Source organism: Nematolebias whitei, chromosome 20 (genome assembly GCF_014905685.2).
Source record: "Nematolebias whitei isolate Nwh7 chromosome 20, NemWhi1, whole genome shotgun sequence".
Lineage (NCBI taxonomy): Eukaryota > Metazoa > Chordata > Actinopteri > Cyprinodontiformes > Rivulidae > Nematolebias > Nematolebias whitei.
Window position 1 is genome coordinate 24,867,872 of NC_056517.1, and position 18,752 is coordinate 24,886,623.

Below are 18,752 nucleotides of genomic sequence, written 5' to 3' on the forward strand. Positions count from 1 at the left end.
ATAAAAATGATTAAACAGCTGAGGTGGAATATTTTTGTGAGATGACCTCACTCCTGCACATCAGCAGCTCCTCTGTGGAGAGTGTAGCACACAGTGTTTAGAGCATATATATGTCAAACTCAAGGCCCGTGGGCCAAATGTGGCCCTCATTGACATCTTATCTGGCCCCGAAGATGATATGTGAAATGAAAATTACTTCTATCTCTTGAAATTTTTCAATAATCTTTGATATGATGTTGAAAGCACAACAGAGAACATTAAGTGAGACCAGTCAAACTCTTGTTGAGGAACTTGTAACCAAGAAAAGATGTTGGGTATCTGAGTTGAGTTAATGTAGATCCTGAAATTGGCCCTTAGTTTGAAAAATATTTTAATTTGGCCCCTTTTTGCAAGAGAGTTTGACACCCTTGTTTTAGAGGTTTACATTACTGAACATGTCTCCTGGACCCTCTACATCATATAGACATAAAAATAAAGCCCATCAAACAAAGAGCGGGAGGAATTCCCTCTCCATCCCCACCACTTTTTACCACAACATTATTGAGCTCATTCTATCGATCTGCATTATTTCTTGGTTTGGCATCTACAGAGAAACTGACAGAAAGACTGCAGGGTTTAGTGATAGTCACTGCAGTGTTACGCCCCTCATTAGAGTCCCATGTTTTAAGGCAAGATGTGAGAGAATAGCTCAGTCTTGTGAGAGTTCCCTTTCTTCCTTGTCACAAGATGTTTAATCTCCTTAAATGATACTGGATCAATAACAACATAATGTACCACAGGTCAATTTCTCAGGTGGTATGGCTGCTAAATCTTCAGTAACCCTCATCTGGACAAGAGAAGTGTTGATTAATTTAGTTTTTTGCATCTTCTTCTTTCATCTTTTCTCTCTTCAGGGGTCACCACAGTGAGTCACCCTCCTCCATCTCACTCTGTCCTCTGCATCCTCTGTCCTCACCTCCAACTACCTCCATGTCCTCTCTAATTTCATCCATATATCTTCTCTTTGTCTTTTTCCTGGCAGCTGCATTTCTAACATCCTTTGACCAATATACCCACTGTCCCTCCTCTGGACATGTCCAAACCATCTCAGTCTGGTCTCTCTAACTGTATCTCCCAGTTGTTCAATCTGTGCTGTACCTCTGATGATCTCATTCCTAATCTTATCCATAACAAAAAATAGTTTTTCATATATGAAATGACAAAAACGCTGCTTTATATTTGAGGAATGCTAATTTTTACCCAAAGTTCCAGTTCAGTTTTATCATTTGGCCAGCGTATGTATTTATTCAGAAATATTTCTGGTCGACAATATGAACTGTGGTCCTACGTGAGTAGGGAAATGACGAAAATTGCAGTTTCATGGTTAACTTTAAGAACAGTTGGTAAAAGCTTTTCAGATGGATGTGATTTAAAAAAAAAAAAAACATTAAATATGTGGTGCTTTTGCAATTACTTAAGATTTAAAACAGTGTTTTCAACAATGTTATCTACTCTGTAGCAACAGAGTTTACATCACATTATCTCTATACAAAGTATTGGGATTAAAGTTTTCATTAGTGAATGTCTACCTTCCATTTTAAGTATATCTGTTGCACCACATGATCCTTCCCTTTTTAACATGTCTCTGCCACCTCACAATGAAACCTCAGCTGTGCTCAACAGACCACTAGCTTCTTGTGTTTTGTGTGGGGGTGGCAAGCTTCGGTCATCTGGCATCTTTGTATTTAGAATCATCTCCTAGTTCTTGCACTTTGCTAACGGTTTGCACTTTGCTAACAGTTTGTACTTTGATAACAGTTACTGTTTTAAACGCGCTATATAAATAAATTTGACTTGACTTCTTGGTCTGATTTGTTTCTCTTCTTATGCTACGCAGCGATCTCTAGTCAGAAAGAAGAGTAAACATTAACTCATCAGCTATCCAGAAAAGAAGCTCGGCAATAATTTCATTTTTTATTTTAATAGAAATTAAGTTTCTATCAAGGATCATTTCAACACTTTCTGCAGAAGCATGTGATGGTTGTATTTGTGTTGAGTTTTTTCACTCTGTGTGATTTGACTTGGATTTGTCAATTTGCCTCAGACAGTTATGACATGTTAACAATGTTTCTCTGCCTGGTTGAACAATATTTCTCCTATCTGTCCTCTTTCAGCTCCAGAGCCTCAGCCACAACGTGATCTTCACCCTGGACTCGCTGCTGAAGGGAGATTTGAAAGGCGTGAAAGGGGTGAGATTTACTGTTTCTGTTCTTGCTCACTATACCCCCCCCGTTTGGGAACACATGCATAGTCAGCATGTCTCTATCCATCTCTAAACTTCTGTGTCTGTGATAGAGTGCAAAGAATGACTGGGGGAGTTGAATAAATTCTCCTTCTGAACTGTAAATCTCTCAGAAGTAAACACTGCCTTTGTGTTGGGCTTGAGGCGAGTAACTGGCTCATGAACTCTTCATGTTGAAGGTACAAGAAGGGGCGTGGTCGCTGACCTGGCCTTCAGGCCGAGAATCATGAACAGAACAAGTCATTTTCTGGGCCTCAAGTGGTGATCCAAGTCCGCAAATAGCTCTGTCCTCAGACTGACCTCTTTGAAGTTAGCTGACTCTTGTGTTTCTGTGTCTCTGCAGGACATAAAGAAGCCTTTTGACAAAGCATGGAAGGACTACGAAGCCAAGTTGTAAGTGGACGAAAATAAATTGACTATCCATGTGCATCCACAATGTCCTAAACATCAAAATGTTTTAAAAAGATGACCCCCCCTCTCTTTTGTGTCAGTACAAAGATAGAGAAGGAGAAGCGAGAGCACGCCAAGCAGCACGGGATGATCCGTACTGAAATCACTGGGGCTGAGATCGCCGAGGAGATGGAGAAGGAACGACGCTTGTTTCAACTCCAGATGTGCGAGGTGAGTATTTTTACACCCAGAATTAACATGCAGTCATCTGAAAAAGTGCAAATGCATTTCAAGCGGAATGGCAAGACATATTTTGACATGCTGTTAAAGAGTTTTTGTTGCAAATATTTATCTCAGTTTCAAACTGAATAGACTAATTTTTTACATTTAAGCAATTCCTTGACGTCTGCTTCCTGTTAGTCTAAGTTGCTTGGCTTTTAGAGTTTCTTAAACATTACATGTAAACTAAAGAGATTCAAAACATCAATATCTATTTTATCAATTAGTTATAATGTAGTACAGTAGTCCTTCGTTTATCGAATACCCTGAAGCCCTGCAATAAGTGGAAAAACCACAAAGTAGGAACAGTAGTACAAGTAGTAAGTAGTAGTTTATATATATATATATATATATAAAGGCATTTTAACCTCTTTTCACACTCTTGCAACATTCTAAACAATGTTTCTAAACTCTAAATGCTCTAAAAGAGCACAGCATGTCATGATTTCAGCTCTCTGCCATCTGCCCTTGGCCACGCCCACTTCGCCACTGCAGAGCAGAAATCATGACACGCTACAGGAGGAAGCTTCTCCTGTAGTGAAGTCTGCACACAGGAATAAATAATTTAAAATTTATTTGAAATAAAAATTCCATGCTGATCGTGCGGCTCATCCATCAATCAGCCAATTGTGTGTCATGTCCAATCTTATTTTGAAGAACTGCGATAGAGCGAGTCCGCGATAAACGAACCGCGATGTAGCGAGGGACTATTGTATATGTTATTTCTACGACTTGTCATGTTATCCTATTACTGCGTGAGATTTATTTAAGAACGTTTAAAATATTTTGTTTTAAATTAATTCAGTATAAAGATGTAGCACTATGTTTATTGCTTTTTCATAATGGAATTAAAGGATTTAGTGAAAAGTGCATCATGGCTGGAACAAAAAAGTTCACAAAGTCACAATAAAAGTCTTTATTGTTCTTGTTAAAAATGCCAAACACATATTGTTCTTTTTAGGCCATATTGCACTTGCACAAAAGTTTCTTACCATCAAAAATGACATATTTTCAGCACTTTGCCAATTTAATGCTTGAACTTCAGGATTTGGGGGTTTCTGCTTATTAAAATCTTGCAATTTTTAAAGTTTTGCATCCTAACTTTTCACTTGTTTCAGGTTTTTATTTGAAAACAGCAACACCTTCAAAAAGCGATGAGACAAATATTTCAGGTTATTTTGACATGACTATTTATTTATGTATTTATTGCAATTGGAAAACCATACAAATAGATGACTGTTGTTTTTAATGGGAGGAAAAGGTTTGGGGATTCCCTGACAGCTGGTTGCGATAGGTGGAAGAAGAGAGGCACCATTCTGTGCTGGGTACAGTACAGTGGTGTTGACTGATTTTTTTAAACACTTAAAATAGAAAACTGGTTTATGTCTGGCTGTTAGATTTAGGATTAAGTTGGCTGATCTCTCTTGGGCGATTGTAATAGTTTGAGTAAAAGCTGTGGCACATGTAGCAGCAAATCATACCTGCTATAGTTTAGGAGACAAGTATGTAATCACCAGTCTGTGTCTCTTAACTGATTTAATGACAAAAGATAAAATCTGAAACAAAAGGATCAACAAAAAATATATAGTAAAGTGTTGTGATGCATGCTCAATAATCCAGGTAGATAAATCTAACAAGGTTGAGTCAGGTCCTCTGGACGGATTCTTCTTTGTTGAAACGTTAGATCAAATAATAACATTTTTACTAAAAAGTTTAAACTTATTGTCTTTAAGAGTTTTCAGACGTCCACCTCGTTCTGTAAGCCTGTAATTATGTTGTCACTCTGGTGCACAAAAAGGCTGAACTTGAAGAAAGGGGACAGCAAGGATTAAGTGTAAAACAAATGTGAGCCGTGTGCCCACGAGAATCAGAACAAACTGTTGAAGCTCATTCCGCTTTGCCAAAATCCTCTGTGGTGGTGGGCGGTGACGCCTACGCCTCGCTCACTGTTTTATCCTGGTCGGATTTTACTTTTTCTTGGATTACATAATGTTAGCTGCATTACTTGTGGTTTTCTGGATAAATCACAAGAAAACTCTGTATCCCCTTTGTACAATGGCTGACCTTGTCTGCTTCTCAGAGTATTTTCTTCCCCATATATTTTTTTGCCTGATTTTTAGAGCATGATGAGTCAGATTTTATGACTGCTTTTTAATTTTTTTTTTTTACTAAATAAGAAGGTGAAGATTGCAAACAGTGGTGGAGAAAATGCTGTAGTCGTGTTAATATCTTTACAAGTCTGCTTAATCTAGATTTTTATCATGTGAACACACAAAGTATCACTAGTTTTCTAAATAGGAGACATCAGGAACCGGACTAAAAATGAATTTCACCAGTTATGATTTATGTTTCATCTGTTATGAAATTATAATTTAAATATATATGTTTTGCTTTTGTGATACTGATTGGCTTTGTTGGTGTTGTCAATGTTTTGAGATGTTTTACTTAAATTAACTGTGTTGATAAAAACATTTTTTGGGGGGGTTGTTTTGTTTAGCTGCAAATTTAAACCTGCAAGTTTATTACTTCATGAGACTTGCAGAAGTTACAAACAAGATGGCAAGAGTTGTGTTTCTGAAGAGTCAGCTATAACCAGGGCCGAATTAACATTTCGCTGTACCCTGGGCAACAATCTTCAAGGGCCCCATCAGAATCACCATAATCTGGCAAAATACAGAATAAATTACCACAATATACAGTAAATATACTTAAAATTCTAACTATCAAGTGTATTTTTATATATAAACTCCAAATGTTCATTGACACAAATCATCAAGACTGAATTAAGTTGAACGCGCTTTGAACACCATATGACACCATATGTGTACTTGTTTAGTAACGTGTTGGCCACTGGAGTCAGAAGCATTTATAACGTGTGTGTGTGTGTGTGTGTGTGTGTGTGGAGGGGGGGGGGACACACTGATGGGGGGGGATCTGGGGGTCCTCCCCAAAAAATTTTTGAATAAAGTAGATGCAATTTCCTGCATTCTGGTTTATTTTAACAGTTTAACATCTAGTTTTACCTACATAAGTAAACACTTGGAACACCTTGGGATTCCCCTGGAGGAGCTGGTCCAAGTGGCTGGGGAGAGGGAAGTCTGGTCCTCCCTACTTAGGCTGCTACCCCCACGGATGGATGGAAGTAAACACTTGATTCAGTAACTATTTTAGAGCTAATGGCACAACAAGAAGTGGCCTGACCAACAACTGATTCAATTAAATATTATATATTCAAAGGTGACGATTTGATGCCCAAATTAAACCTAAATGAGTGTAACTTAGTTGACTTCAAATGCAATAAGATTATCAATGAATGTTTGCGACAAAGGATTTACTGATTATAACAAAGATTCCTTCAAGAAACCTCCCAGTATAAATCATAAAACCATAATGACTTCTGCTCATTCTAAATTTGTCAAATGTGAAGGAAAATTATTTAAAAATAATAAATAAGATATATCTTGTAGCCATGTTACTTGAAATATTTAAATTTGATGTTGATTTGTGTGTCTTTTGTAAATCAGAAGATGAATCCCTCGAGCAATTTTTATTTTTTCATGTCAGTACAAGTCTTTGGTTAGACATCAGAAACTGGATTAATCTCAAACTTAACATTCCTTCTTTTCATGCTGATGACATTTTACTTTATGTGGATAACTGAAGCTCAGCTTTCTCTGAAGCCTTAAATATAGTCGTACTTATAGCAAAGTACCACATTCATTGTAGTAAGAGGAGGGATAATAAGCCTTCCTTCCTGTTTTACGAACGATTTGAAGTCATACTATTCTTCATTAAGTAGATAAAAAATCTGCAAAACTGCTAAAATCATCTTTTATTGATGCTTTCATATTTTAATTTACCATTAATTTAGTTTTTATTTGGTGAGGCTCGGATAATAATTGAGGCTTCCTCTTGTGATTTTTGTTTGCCGATTCAACACCGACTCCTCTGCATCTTTTTTTTTTTTTTTTAAATAAACTCTTAGAAAATATTATTGAAGCTTTTAAAACAGATTTACCATAGTTTTTGCATAATTTCAGTAAATCTACCCAGCAGTTTTCTACGTTATCTAGTTTTGCAGCCCACCTCCAGTGGTTTTTGCCTGATACCAAACACAAGTGTAGCACCCACATCACATCAGCACTTCCTCTTCTCGTTGGCTTCTTCAGGTCAAGATTTGGTTTTAAATTTTGAATATTTTCTCTTAATAAACTATTTGAACTGCCGTGTTCTCTGAGGAAAAAAATCAGCTGTCTGGTTCTGACCACTTGTTTCTCTTCTGACTGCTTGCTTTGTAAGAATTCATAAAACTTTGTCTACAAAGCTTCTTGCTGTTTATGAGGCAAAATTTTAAGTTTCAAACCCTTTATGGCTTTCAAACATTTCTTGCATAACTTCACTTTTTGTAACGAGAAAACTTAATTTCTCGCGTTAGTTAAACTCTATGTCACTTTCTGTTTTAATCGATTATTTATCTCTGATTGTGTCAGCCTAAATGCAAATTTAGATTCACAGAATTGTGCGTGAAATGTGATAAACATCATGTTTAAGAAGATTTATGTTTTTGTTTATAATTTTGTTCAGTCTGGCTATTAATGTTACGTTTGACCTACTTTCCTCATGTCGTGGGAGATTTGTATTATTTGTCTGTATTTTGAATCATTTTGTTAATGTGTTAATGTTGCAGCCGATTAAAAAAAAAATCAACAACAACACCAGACATTTCCTAAATCAACAGTCGTTAATGACGGATATATCAGTGTGGCTCTTGTTGTGTGTGCTGCAGTCAGTGGTACAATCTGTTCATCCCACTTAACCTCATTTCTCTCCGTTGTGTGCACTCTGCCTCTCTCGCACTCCCTCTCCGTGTTACTCAATCACCAGATTACCCGACGCTCTCACTCGCTCACCCTTTTTTTTCCTCCACCCCACGCTGCTGGTGGAGGCGTGAGGAAAGGCCGGGCTCAGCGGGCTGCATTGTGCTCTGCAGCAGAGTGAATGTGAACGCTCATTCACACAAAAGGTCTCGCATGTGGCGGCACTCTCCAATAACACTGAACCCACTCAAGCTTTAGACAAAATGTGGCTAATCTTCTGTCCAACAAGCTCTGTCAGGCAGACAAAAAGACTACACGTGTGACGCATTTACTCGTGCGTTAACATGCATGCATCCACATAGACCTGTCGCAATATCGCATGATAAATGAAAATTATCAACCTCATTTGCATTTATCGGCTTTATCGTTTTTTCATGTCTCTCTTTCTACTGAAGACACTGGATGACAAAAGGCTCAACGCTGGTGCTCTTCACTGACCCTCCCTTTCTTCTTTAAAATGTGTTTTAACTGTCCAAAATCACGTTTTGGATCATTAAAAGTAGCTAAGCTGAGAAGCTAAGCTACGAGCTAATCTAACAGGCCGACCTCAGGGAAAAAAACGTCCGTCTTGTCGAAGCTCCAAAATTCACGGTTGAAACCCGTGCCTTTGTGTAAAAAGTTGTTTTTCTCTGCAACAAGAAGCTGAGACCTTGTTTGTTTGCTTATTTTTATTAAACGCTTTGTGTGAAAAATGCTATGCTAAATAGCTCAAACCACACCCAGCGTCCGCCATTTTGAGAACTGAAAAACAGGAAGGAGAGACAGCCTATGTCACATCAAGGGGCCTCCCTTTCATTTTTCTTAAAGAGACACGCTGCTCGCTCCCTCCCTAGCCATCCTTTTAGTTCAAACAGTCTTAAACTGCCATCCGGTGGTCGAAAAACGGTACTACACTCAAAACAAATTAACCAACATTTCTTCTTAAATTTGACAATAATTGCTAATTATTGTCAAAATTTTATCGTTTATCGCAATAATTTCTGAGACAATTAATCGCCCAGCAAAATTTTTTATCGTGACAGGCCTACATCCACACACATGAGGAGAAAACAAAAACTATATACAGGCACCAAACTTTGCTGGGTTAAAATTGGTCTATCTTAGCTGTGACTAAATCTGTGCAGACTGACTTGCTGTAAGATTAGCAGAAGATTATCTTTTGTTTGTTTGGTGGGAGCGCCGTCTGAAGAAGTTTGTCTCGATTCCTCAGACACACAGACTGGTACTACACACCAAACAGCTCCTTCTTTTCAAGTCACTGCTTTGAAATTAGTTTAAACCAAGGCAGAGGGATGGGACTTTTTGTTTGTGTTTGAAGCCTCAACAAAGTGCTCACCTATACAGCAAATGTTTCATGAATCACATGTACACTTAGATGTGACTACCATAATGCAGTGTGTTCATATTATTCTTTGTCTGTGTAAATGTGCTGCTTATATATTTGTCCTTACACGCTAAAAATCCTTTTAACATGCCCTGAATTTTACCCTCGATTGAACCTTTCTTCTCTCTTTGCAGTATCTGATCAAAGTAAATGAGATCAAGACCAAGAAAGGAGTAGACCTCCTGCAGAACCTGATTAAGTATTACCACGCACAGTGCAAGTAAGTACCACCATAGTCTCCCTAACCCGAATGTGCAACACAGCTTTGCCGTGAACTCACGAAGAAATATTTCACAACGTGCCATAGAAAGAAAAGTGCTGCCTCTCCCCTCCTTCGCAGTAGTTTGATGTCAATTTTCTCCCGTATGATCCACAGATCTTGAGTTGCTCGGTTGCACAGCTCTCATAAATCTGCACAGGTCGTCATAAAGACTGGGTTTGGTGGGTAAATAAAGCGGGTGCTCTCCTCGCCAGAACCGCAGCTGTGACAGAATGACAGATTTTCTTCCAGCGTTGCTACGTCCTGTCACAACACTGGGACAAAACAATACACTTCCCCGCTAATCTCTTCATCCTGGGTCTTGACGGATAGAAAGGCTGCAGCTATGATGGATTAGAAACATTAGGGCACCGGATGGAGAGCTGAGGAAAGTGTGCAACTGCTCAAAGCTCGAGAAGAAAGAAAATTTGTGTTCTCAATTACAAAACGCGCAGATGCAAAACATTATCATGTGTTTGCTATTACTGGTGTTGATCAAGCGTGATTATTGTAACGTAGTTTCAAATTATCTTAGTTAAACTGGCTTATGTGCATTGAGATGGAACGTGAGTTGACTATTAATCATCTGGGTACTTACAGGTGTGTGCGTTTCCTCACTTCCTTAGTTGCTTTTGAGAAATATTTGCTGCTTTTTTGCTCGAAATGAGGGATATAGCCTTAAAATATATCACAGCATTTCCACGAAATGTGGTACTGTAAAGTTATTTATAATAATATAACAAAAAATCCACTGGACGTTTTGTTTTTGAAGCTTACAGGAAGCAGCATTTACACTGACGGCAAAATTAATCCCCTTCTGATCTGACAAGTTTGTTTACAATGACATGAAAAGTCTAATTTTTGTGGTAATTTCATTTTAATCCCTCTGTAGCACACACATTACAGTCAAACATTCCTAAGGTCAACTGATGTGTATAAAGCCCACCTGTACACAGAATCTGTTTCTTCCATCCCAACCTCTCCACCACTATTAGCAAGATGAAAATCCTGTCAAAGGATGTCTGAGATGAGATAGTATTCAGTACGAGGCTGGAATGGGCTGCAGGATTATCAGCAAAATGTCTGACTATCGTGGTCTGGAGCTCCATGCATGATCTTACCTAGTGGGTAAAGTTGCATTCGGGCCTAATAAATCAGAGCCCGTAATTTTGTTTTCTGAGCCCTACCTGGACCCAACGAATAACCAGTAATTAGAGGCCCAAACCCGAAAAAAAAAGACTTTTTTTTAAATTAAGCTTTTACTGCTTTTGTAAGTAAATCAGTTTGACATGATAGTTTTAAAAATGTAATGAAAGGAAGCTATAAGATTTATTTTTATTAACAAGTCCGGATATTAACATACAAAACATCCATCCATTATCTTTAACCACTTCTTCCTTTTTGGGTAGTGGAGGTCGCTGGTGCCCTTGTCCAGCAGTCACTGTGCGAAAGGTGGGGTACACCCTGGACAGGTCGCAAGTCTATTTCAACCGGCGAGTTAGCGGACGCGTGCGACCGGTGACAGGTGTCCATCTGAGCTTAACGCAACTTTTTAAACCTCTTTAAACGGGCTGGTCGGACCTGCCTCCTCCTCAACAAATAGATTAACACAATTTTAGAAACTTGTTGATGACCTGATGGCAGTAAAAATTTGAAAAAGAACCTTTTCTCAGCCAGATTCATACATGGGTCTTCTAGCATGACTATAACGAAGTCAACAAATGAGCGATTAAAGACGCATGTTTAAGATCATGGAGTGACCTAATCAGTCTCCAGACCTCAGTCTCAAGTTCATATTTTATTACAGTTTTTCTTTTACATTTTAATACTGTTGTTGGTTGTAACTGGGACCCTGTGTACACAATTTCGTTCCACCTACCACATGTGGTGTGTATGACAAATAAAGAACCTTGAATCCTTAAAGATCTGTGAAGCAAGCGGAGTTTCGAGTTACCAAGCATCAGCCAGGAAATCTAGTTTTAGTTAAAAATGAACCCACTGCACTAGAGACAATTTGTTGCTTTGTAAGTTTGCAAACTTACAAAATCAACTGGAGATAAAATTATGTCCCCCATCATCCTAATGCTATCAAAAGAGGGATATTTTCTTTCTTTTTAAATTTATTTATATGACCGTCTACACATAAACACCATTTGGAAAAGGCTTCAAAACCTTGGCTAAACAAAATGTAACAGCATCATTAATTTCCATGAACTGTTGCTTTCTGTTATTCAGAGTGCTCCTGGTCATTTATTTATCTTTATTCCACACATACACCTCCTCATCATGCACTTTTATGGCTTCATGTACTCTGCTGTTTTTTCTTAAAATACTGTAAAAAGCTTCTACCTTTAGCCACAACAATTTTCTTGCATATTTTCTAAATATCTGTGCTCTGTTGGAACATCTGTCCTCTTTCATATAACTGAAGTAGCTTCCAGAGGATAATGCACTGCTCTCTCCTTATTGGTGGTCAAGATGATATTTAGATGTTTGCTCTGGGGAACGCTAACGCATCGTGGCACTTCTTATCCCACTAAAACAATACAGGTAGTAGAGGTTACGACCTGATTCAGTCCTATATTGTTGTAATATGTTCCTTAGCATGTACAACAAAAGTGACAAAAGGTACTGAAAGTGTTTATTATTGTTAAATGTGCATAACATCAAGGACGAACCCTTGTCTGTCAAAAAACAGCTTAAACTGTACATTTTGACACTTAAGCAGAGCTTGACGAGCAGATCTAGGTAGAGTGGGAGAAGAGATATGGGATCACCAATGCAGTGATTGAAAGAAAACGAGTCGAACACGATGCAGCCGAGAAAGTAATGAGAAGAGGAAGGGAATGTACGTTCCAAGAAGACTGAAGGAGGAGGTTATTAGTAGTGATTTGCTGCTGTAGAGCTTCATCGAGGTGTGTGTTGCTGACAGATCTATAATGGATTTCGGGATGTGCTAAACGCCTCTGCAAATTTGCCATAGGGCTGGCCAGATCTGAATTCAGTCCTAAAAGCTAAAGGTACCAAAGTCAAGCTGAGCTGTGCATCAAACAAACCAGTCTCATTTTTTTTTGTGTGTGGTTGACCTTTAGAAAGGCCAACAGGATCGTACTGCAGCACATGTGATACTTCCTGTAAATGGCTGATCTGTGTTTGAATGTTGTAGTTCACATGTGTCTTTTTCCCCAGTTTCTTCCAAGATGGCTTGAAGACAGCAGATAAGCTGAAGCAGTACATTGAGAAGCTGGCAGCTGACCTCTACAATGTAAATAACTTTTCTCATTTAGTTTTTTTAGTTTTTATTTTTTTGCTCAATATGGTCTGATATTTTTTTACTCCTAAACCTGCGTCAGTGTACAGTTTGATAAAGTTCTCATTTTCAGGTAGTCGCTTTATTTTCACTCCTCATCATCTTTGCCTTTTCATTTGCTTTGGTTGTTATTGTGTGCTGCATTATGCAGTTGTAACCCAGGTGTTAAATCCTAAGTCTAAGTCCCCATCTCCTCTTGGTCCGTTCTGCCTCTGCAATGGTTTTCACAGTTTAAGATCTTGCGATACTTCTAATGAAGTGAGTAGATAATCTCACAAGAATGGCGATGAATGGTCATTCAGATAAAATTTCACTGGTTATTGTAAATATATTGTTGAGAATATTAAATGCACAGTACAGGTGCCTGCCATAAAATGAGAATATCATGAAAAAGTTTATTTATTTCAGTAATTCCATTCAAAAAGTGAAACTTGTATATTATATTCATTCATTACACACAGACTGATATATTTCAAATATCCTGATGCATGCTCAATAATCCAGGTAGAAAAAAAAAACAAAACAAAAAAAAAAACATTTTTTTGAATGTCCAGAGGACCAGATTGAACTTTTTTTGGATATATTTCAAATGTTTATTTCTTTTAATGTTGATGATTATAACTGACAACTTATGAAAAACCCAAATTCAGTATCTCAGAAAATTAGAATATTGTGAAAATGTTCAATATTGAAGACACCTGGTGGCACACTCTAATCAGCTAATTAACTCAAAACACCTGCAAAGGCCTTTAAATGGTCTCTCAGTCTAGTTCTGTAGGCTACACAATCATGTGGAAGACAGCTGACTTGACAGATGTCCAGAAGACGACCATTGACACCTCGCAAAAGGAGGGCAAGACACAAAAGGTCATTGCTGAAGAGGCTGGCTGTTCACAGAGCTCTGTGTCCAAGCACATTAATAGAGAGGCAAAGGGAAGGAAAAGATGTGGTATAAAAAAGTGTACAAAAGCACTTTGAGATTCACTGTGAATGTAAAGTGCATTATAAATAAAAGTTTTTATTATTATTATTATTATTACAAACAATAGGGATAACTGTACCCTGGAGAGGATGGTGAAACAAAACCCATTCCAAAATGTGGGGGAGATTCACGAAGAGTGCACTGCAGCTGGAGTCAGTGCTTCAAGAACCACCACGCACTGACGTATGCAAGACATGGGTTTCAGCTGTCGCATTCCTTGTGTCAAGCCACTCTTGAACAAGAGACAGCGTCAGAAGCATCTCGCCTGGGACTGCTGCTGAGTGGTCCAAAGTTATGTTCTCTGATGAAAGTAAATTGTGCATTTCCTTTGGAAATCAAGGTCCCAGAGTCTGGAGGAAGAGAGGAGAGGCACAGAATCCATGTTGCTTGAGGTCCAGTGTCAAGTTTCCACAGTCAGTAATGCCACGTCATCTGCTGGTGTTGGTCCACAGTATTTTCTGAGGTCCAAGGTGAACGTAGTCGTCTACCCGGATGTTTTAGAGCACTTCTTGCTTCCAGCTGCTGACCAACTTTATGAAAATGCAGATTTCATTTTCCAACAGGACTTGGCACCTGCACACAGTGCCAAAGCTACCAGTACCTGGTTTAAGGACCATGGTATCCATGTTCTTAATTGTTCAGCAAACTCTTCTGACCTTAACCTCATAGAAAATCTATGGGTTATTGTGAAGAGAAAGATGTGACACCAGACCCAACAATTCAGAAGAGCTGAAGGCCACTATCAGAGCAACCTGGGCTCTCATAACACCTGAGCAGTGCCACAGACTGATCGACTCCATGTCACGCTGCGTTGCTGCAGTAATCCAGGCAAAAGGAGCCCCAACTAAGTATTGATGCTGTACATGCTCATACTTTTCATGTTCATACTTTTCAGTTGGCCAACATTTCTAAAAAATCATTTTTTTACTTGGTCTTAAGTAATATTCCAATTTTCTGAGATACTGAATTTTGGGTTTTCATTAATTTTTAGTTATAATCATCAACATTAAAAGAAATAAACATTTGAAATATATCAGTCTGTGTGTAATGAATTAATTTAATATAAAAGTTTCACTTTTTGAATGGAATTACTGAAATAAATCAACTTTTTCATGATATTCTAATTTTAAGACCAGCACCTTTAAATATATGGCACTAGCAAAACTACAAAAACCCTCAGTCTCTGTCTGCTCCTTCATGAGTTGGAGTCTAGTCTTCTGATAATCTAGCCTTAACCTTGTTTTGGGTCTCCAATCAATTACACTGATCACGTAATACATGCAGTGTATTGTTAAACCTACAAATATGCTACACAATCCTTTGGGAAACCTTGTTTGCAAAAAGTTATTTCATTAGTCGCATTTTCTCTGCACAGATTAAACAAACTCAGGATGAGGAGAAAAAGCAGCTGACTGCTTTGCGAGATTTGATCAAGTCCTCCCTCCAGCTGGACCAGAAGGAGGTATGCACGTCACACATGAAGCCAAATTAAACTTAAACTGAGCTACATAGGTCGAGAAACAGCCACAACAGCTCTGACTTTGCACCGCACGCTTCCTCTCACTCTGGCCACTACCACGTTGGAGCTTGTCTCCTGCAGCACAGAGCGAGTGTCCAGTGCTGTACCATGCTGGTAGCCAGTGTGTAGTAGGCTTTGCTGGTGACCAGTGTTGTGCCTCACTGGCTGCTCAGTGGAAAGCCACTCACTCTTGTCGTCACACTCACTTTAAAATCAAAACTAATTCTATTTAACAGCCTGGGCTGTTTCCACGCTCTCTTTACTCAGTCCACTTGCATGAAATGGCATAGACTGTCATTTAGTTTACACTTTCTGTAACTTCTGGAAAGTTAGCACGTTGTATTTTGTTTGACACATGGTCAGTAACACATTTTTCACACCCATTATGTGCACCCGAGCCAGATCTTTCACACCTCTCCCCTCTATCTCCTCCTTTTTGCCTTCTGCTTGTCTGGAATCAAGTCTAGAAGAGTAAGTGAGGCTGCATGTTGAGCATGCTGTGGTTCACAAGTAGACTGCTTTGATCGTGTTAGGTTGTTGCAGAGCATGCCCCGTGTGTCGCATTATTATTCCTGTTAGCACTCTTTTTGTATTTTTAATTCTTTACAAGCGCCCCTTTACCTTGGTGTTAGTATAAATACAATTTTCGAGTGTATGTGAGCAGTTGTTGCATGTTTTTATGGAGCTCTTTTTACAGCAAATGTGTTTATTGTTAAATTTTGTGCGTCTGTATTGTGTGGCTTCTCTCAGGACTCGCAGAGTAAGCAGGGTGGCTACAGTATGCACCAGCTGCAAGGAAACAAAGAGTTTGGAAGTGAGAAGAAAGGCTACCTTCTGAAAAAGAGTGATGGGTAAGCCACAAACACAGGCTTTATGAAAAATATTGTTTTTAAAGTTAAGAACGCACATTTTCCTCTGCAAATGACTGGAATTATGTTTGACATGCTTGACTGGTGACTGCACCCAAAAGTTATATTATTCTTTCTGCTTTGTGAAAGATTTATAGCTAACTTCTTTAAATTTACATTATTTTTTCCCCAATCTTTAAAACCACCATCATTAAGAGGCTAATTTGCTCCAGCAACTGTGCATATTAAATCAAAACTGGCAGGTCGGATCTTTGCAAAGGTTGACCTAAGACATGCAATCGGTGCAGCTCTTTAAAAAAAAAAAAAAACTCAGCTCTAATGCATGAAGCATTAAAATTTATAAGGCAGACAAAGAAGATATGACACGACAACCTCTTGCTAATGTGTGGGGCGTCCTCCCACAGGCTGAGGAAGGTGTGGCAGAGGAGACAGTGCTCAGTGAAGGGAGGGATCCTCACCATCTCTCATGCCACAGTGAGTGCACAAAACACACACATGCACACACCCTCCTTAACACAATCATATGAACTCACCAACCCTTCAACAGCGACTGATCAGAGGGAGAACATTATGCAGCGAGGATGTTGTTGGGCTTTTCCAATCTGGAAGCTGGCAGTGGGATTGACATAGATGGGTTGCCATGGTAACTCCCTCCCTTTCTTCTCCATGCCCTCCATTCCCCCCCTCCTCCTGCTGTGCAGCGGTGACTCATCTCTAATGGAGTGTGTGTGTACTGTATAAGCTGGCACATCTTCAGCATTGTCCTCGCTCTTGTGCAGGAGACGTAGTCGAGTCTGGGTGTTTTTTTCTTTCCTCTGCAGCCTGCAGGAGGCCAGTTCTGCATTCAGTTCACATTAAATCTGTCACACTGTCAATAAATTATTTCTTATTTAAATGCTTATTTAAATGGACTGAGGGGCTTCAGATATTAAGTATTTCCAATTTGTAGTTGACTCACTTACTTTCTGTGCTTTCTTCCCAGAAATACATTGACATTTAGATGAGCTTATAAGCTAACATTTTCCTTTATGTTTTATTTATTTATTGTTGCTTCTATGATTTAGGGCAAGCATTGAGTCATGTTCCCTCTGGTTGCTTATTTTCAGGCAGTCACAAAAGAAATGGAAAGCTCTGCTGGTGCATGATGACTTTGACTAAATGTGAGCTTGTGCTGTTTTATTGTCCACGCTTGCATTTTTTTTTATTTAATTTTTTTTAAGCGTGAGATTGTGAGCATGATGTGAGCATCCATGCAGCTGCTGCTCCACACGTCTTTTCTGTGTGCCGCGAGTAATTCAGAGGAAGTTGTTTTAGAAATTAAAGGAAAATATTAAATATTTTAACCTATAAACATCCACAGTTTGTGGTAATCATCCAGTAACTTAGTGTGTGAGATGTTTGGCACCTTTGTTTTGTTTTTTTATTAGCCTTTGTGGCAGCTGAACTGGAGGTGACTTCAGCCAACATGGCGTGTTGGCAGCAGGCCAGCGCAGCTCCAAGCCCCATCTCGGCTTGTTAGCGTTTCATTAGCACGTGCACCACTTGTTCCTCGCCCTGGACGCTGGCAGGAGTCAAAGCTCTGCGTGAATGTGCCAACTGGGCCCATTATTACAGTACATTAAAGTCCAGATTCTTAGGTGTGTAGTTTATCTGGTATCTATGTGACAGTTTGTGTAGCTCAGTTTGCAGAAACTGTGTTTAATAACTTTGGTGCATTTATCAAGAGCAATTATGCAAATTATTTATTGAGTAAAAATACCAACCATCTGGTGGCTTCAACGTCTTCTATGTGATCATTTTCTTTTGTTATTTAACTGTAGAGCCATTTTTGGGTCGACAGAATGCGTAGCGCCTACCACCATTTGGTATTTGGCAGTGCAGAGTACGGTGACTGAAAAACAGTTGGTTTTAGAAGCATTTTAGGAGAGAGTTTGTAAAAGTTAAGTCTAAATAATGCATGTTTAAACAAAGATTCATTATGTTGCAGCGTATACAGCTTCCTGCTGTCTGTCTTCTATTTTTCTTTAGTTGTTCAGTCACTGCTCTTATCTGAACTAACAGCCCATAAAGTCAGAAAAGACTAAACAATAGCAAGTTGACTACAAAATGATAAGGACTTGGGGAAACTATTGTTGTAAATTAAATTCAGTCCAAGTAATTTGGATATTTTTTCTAAAAATCTCTAAATATGTCATTTCATCCAGTCTTTGTCAATAAATTTTAAGGCACCATCTTATGCTTGTGTTCAAATTTATATTATTATTCCAGCTTTTTAATATTAGATGACAATTTATCCCTAAGTTCAATGGGACAAAAGCATTTTTACAGGCTTGTAGGAAACCTTCTGAGAGACAGAACACAGATGTTTTAAGCTTTTGTGCTCATACTTTGTGGTTATATTCCTTTTGTAGATAATCTTACAAAGAAAAATGTTATGAGTTAGCCTCGGGTTGTGGTAAATAATTAGAAAACCATGTGAAAGGTAAATATTTACAGGGGTGATTTCTATGTATGATTATCTCAACATTTGAAACTTGTGCCACAGGTTTGTATGAATAGTCAAGGAAATGACCTTTTATTGACTGCACACTTTTCTTTGGCC

At 38.6% G+C, this 18,752-nt stretch overlaps 1 protein-coding gene across 6 annotated transcripts in view; it reads left to right on the top strand.

Annotated features, from left to right (window-relative positions):
* The window catches only part of asap1b (ArfGAP with SH3 domain, ankyrin repeat and PH domain 1b), a 100,048-nt gene that overhangs the window by 50,303 nt on the left and 30,993 nt on the right, over positions 1–18,752 (top strand). For 4 of the 6 annotated variants that reach the window (XM_037694468.1, XM_037694463.1, XM_037694465.1 and 1 more), the window contains exons 4-12: positions 2,154–2,228; positions 2,625–2,674; positions 2,773–2,902; positions 9,346–9,431; positions 12,660–12,735; positions 15,138–15,224; positions 15,744–15,752; positions 16,032–16,132; positions 16,555–16,624. In XM_037694468.1, coding sequence (XP_037550396.1) covers positions 2,154–2,228; positions 2,625–2,674; positions 2,773–2,902; positions 9,346–9,431; positions 12,660–12,735; positions 15,138–15,224; positions 15,744–15,752; positions 16,032–16,132; positions 16,555–16,624 — 684 coding nt within the window. The remainder of the gene's footprint in view (positions 1–2,153; positions 2,229–2,624; positions 2,675–2,772; positions 2,903–9,345; positions 9,432–12,659; positions 12,736–15,137; positions 15,225–15,743; positions 15,753–16,031; positions 16,133–16,554; positions 16,625–18,752) is intronic. The other 2 variants (XM_037694464.1, XM_037694467.1) reach the window with 1 other exon arrangement.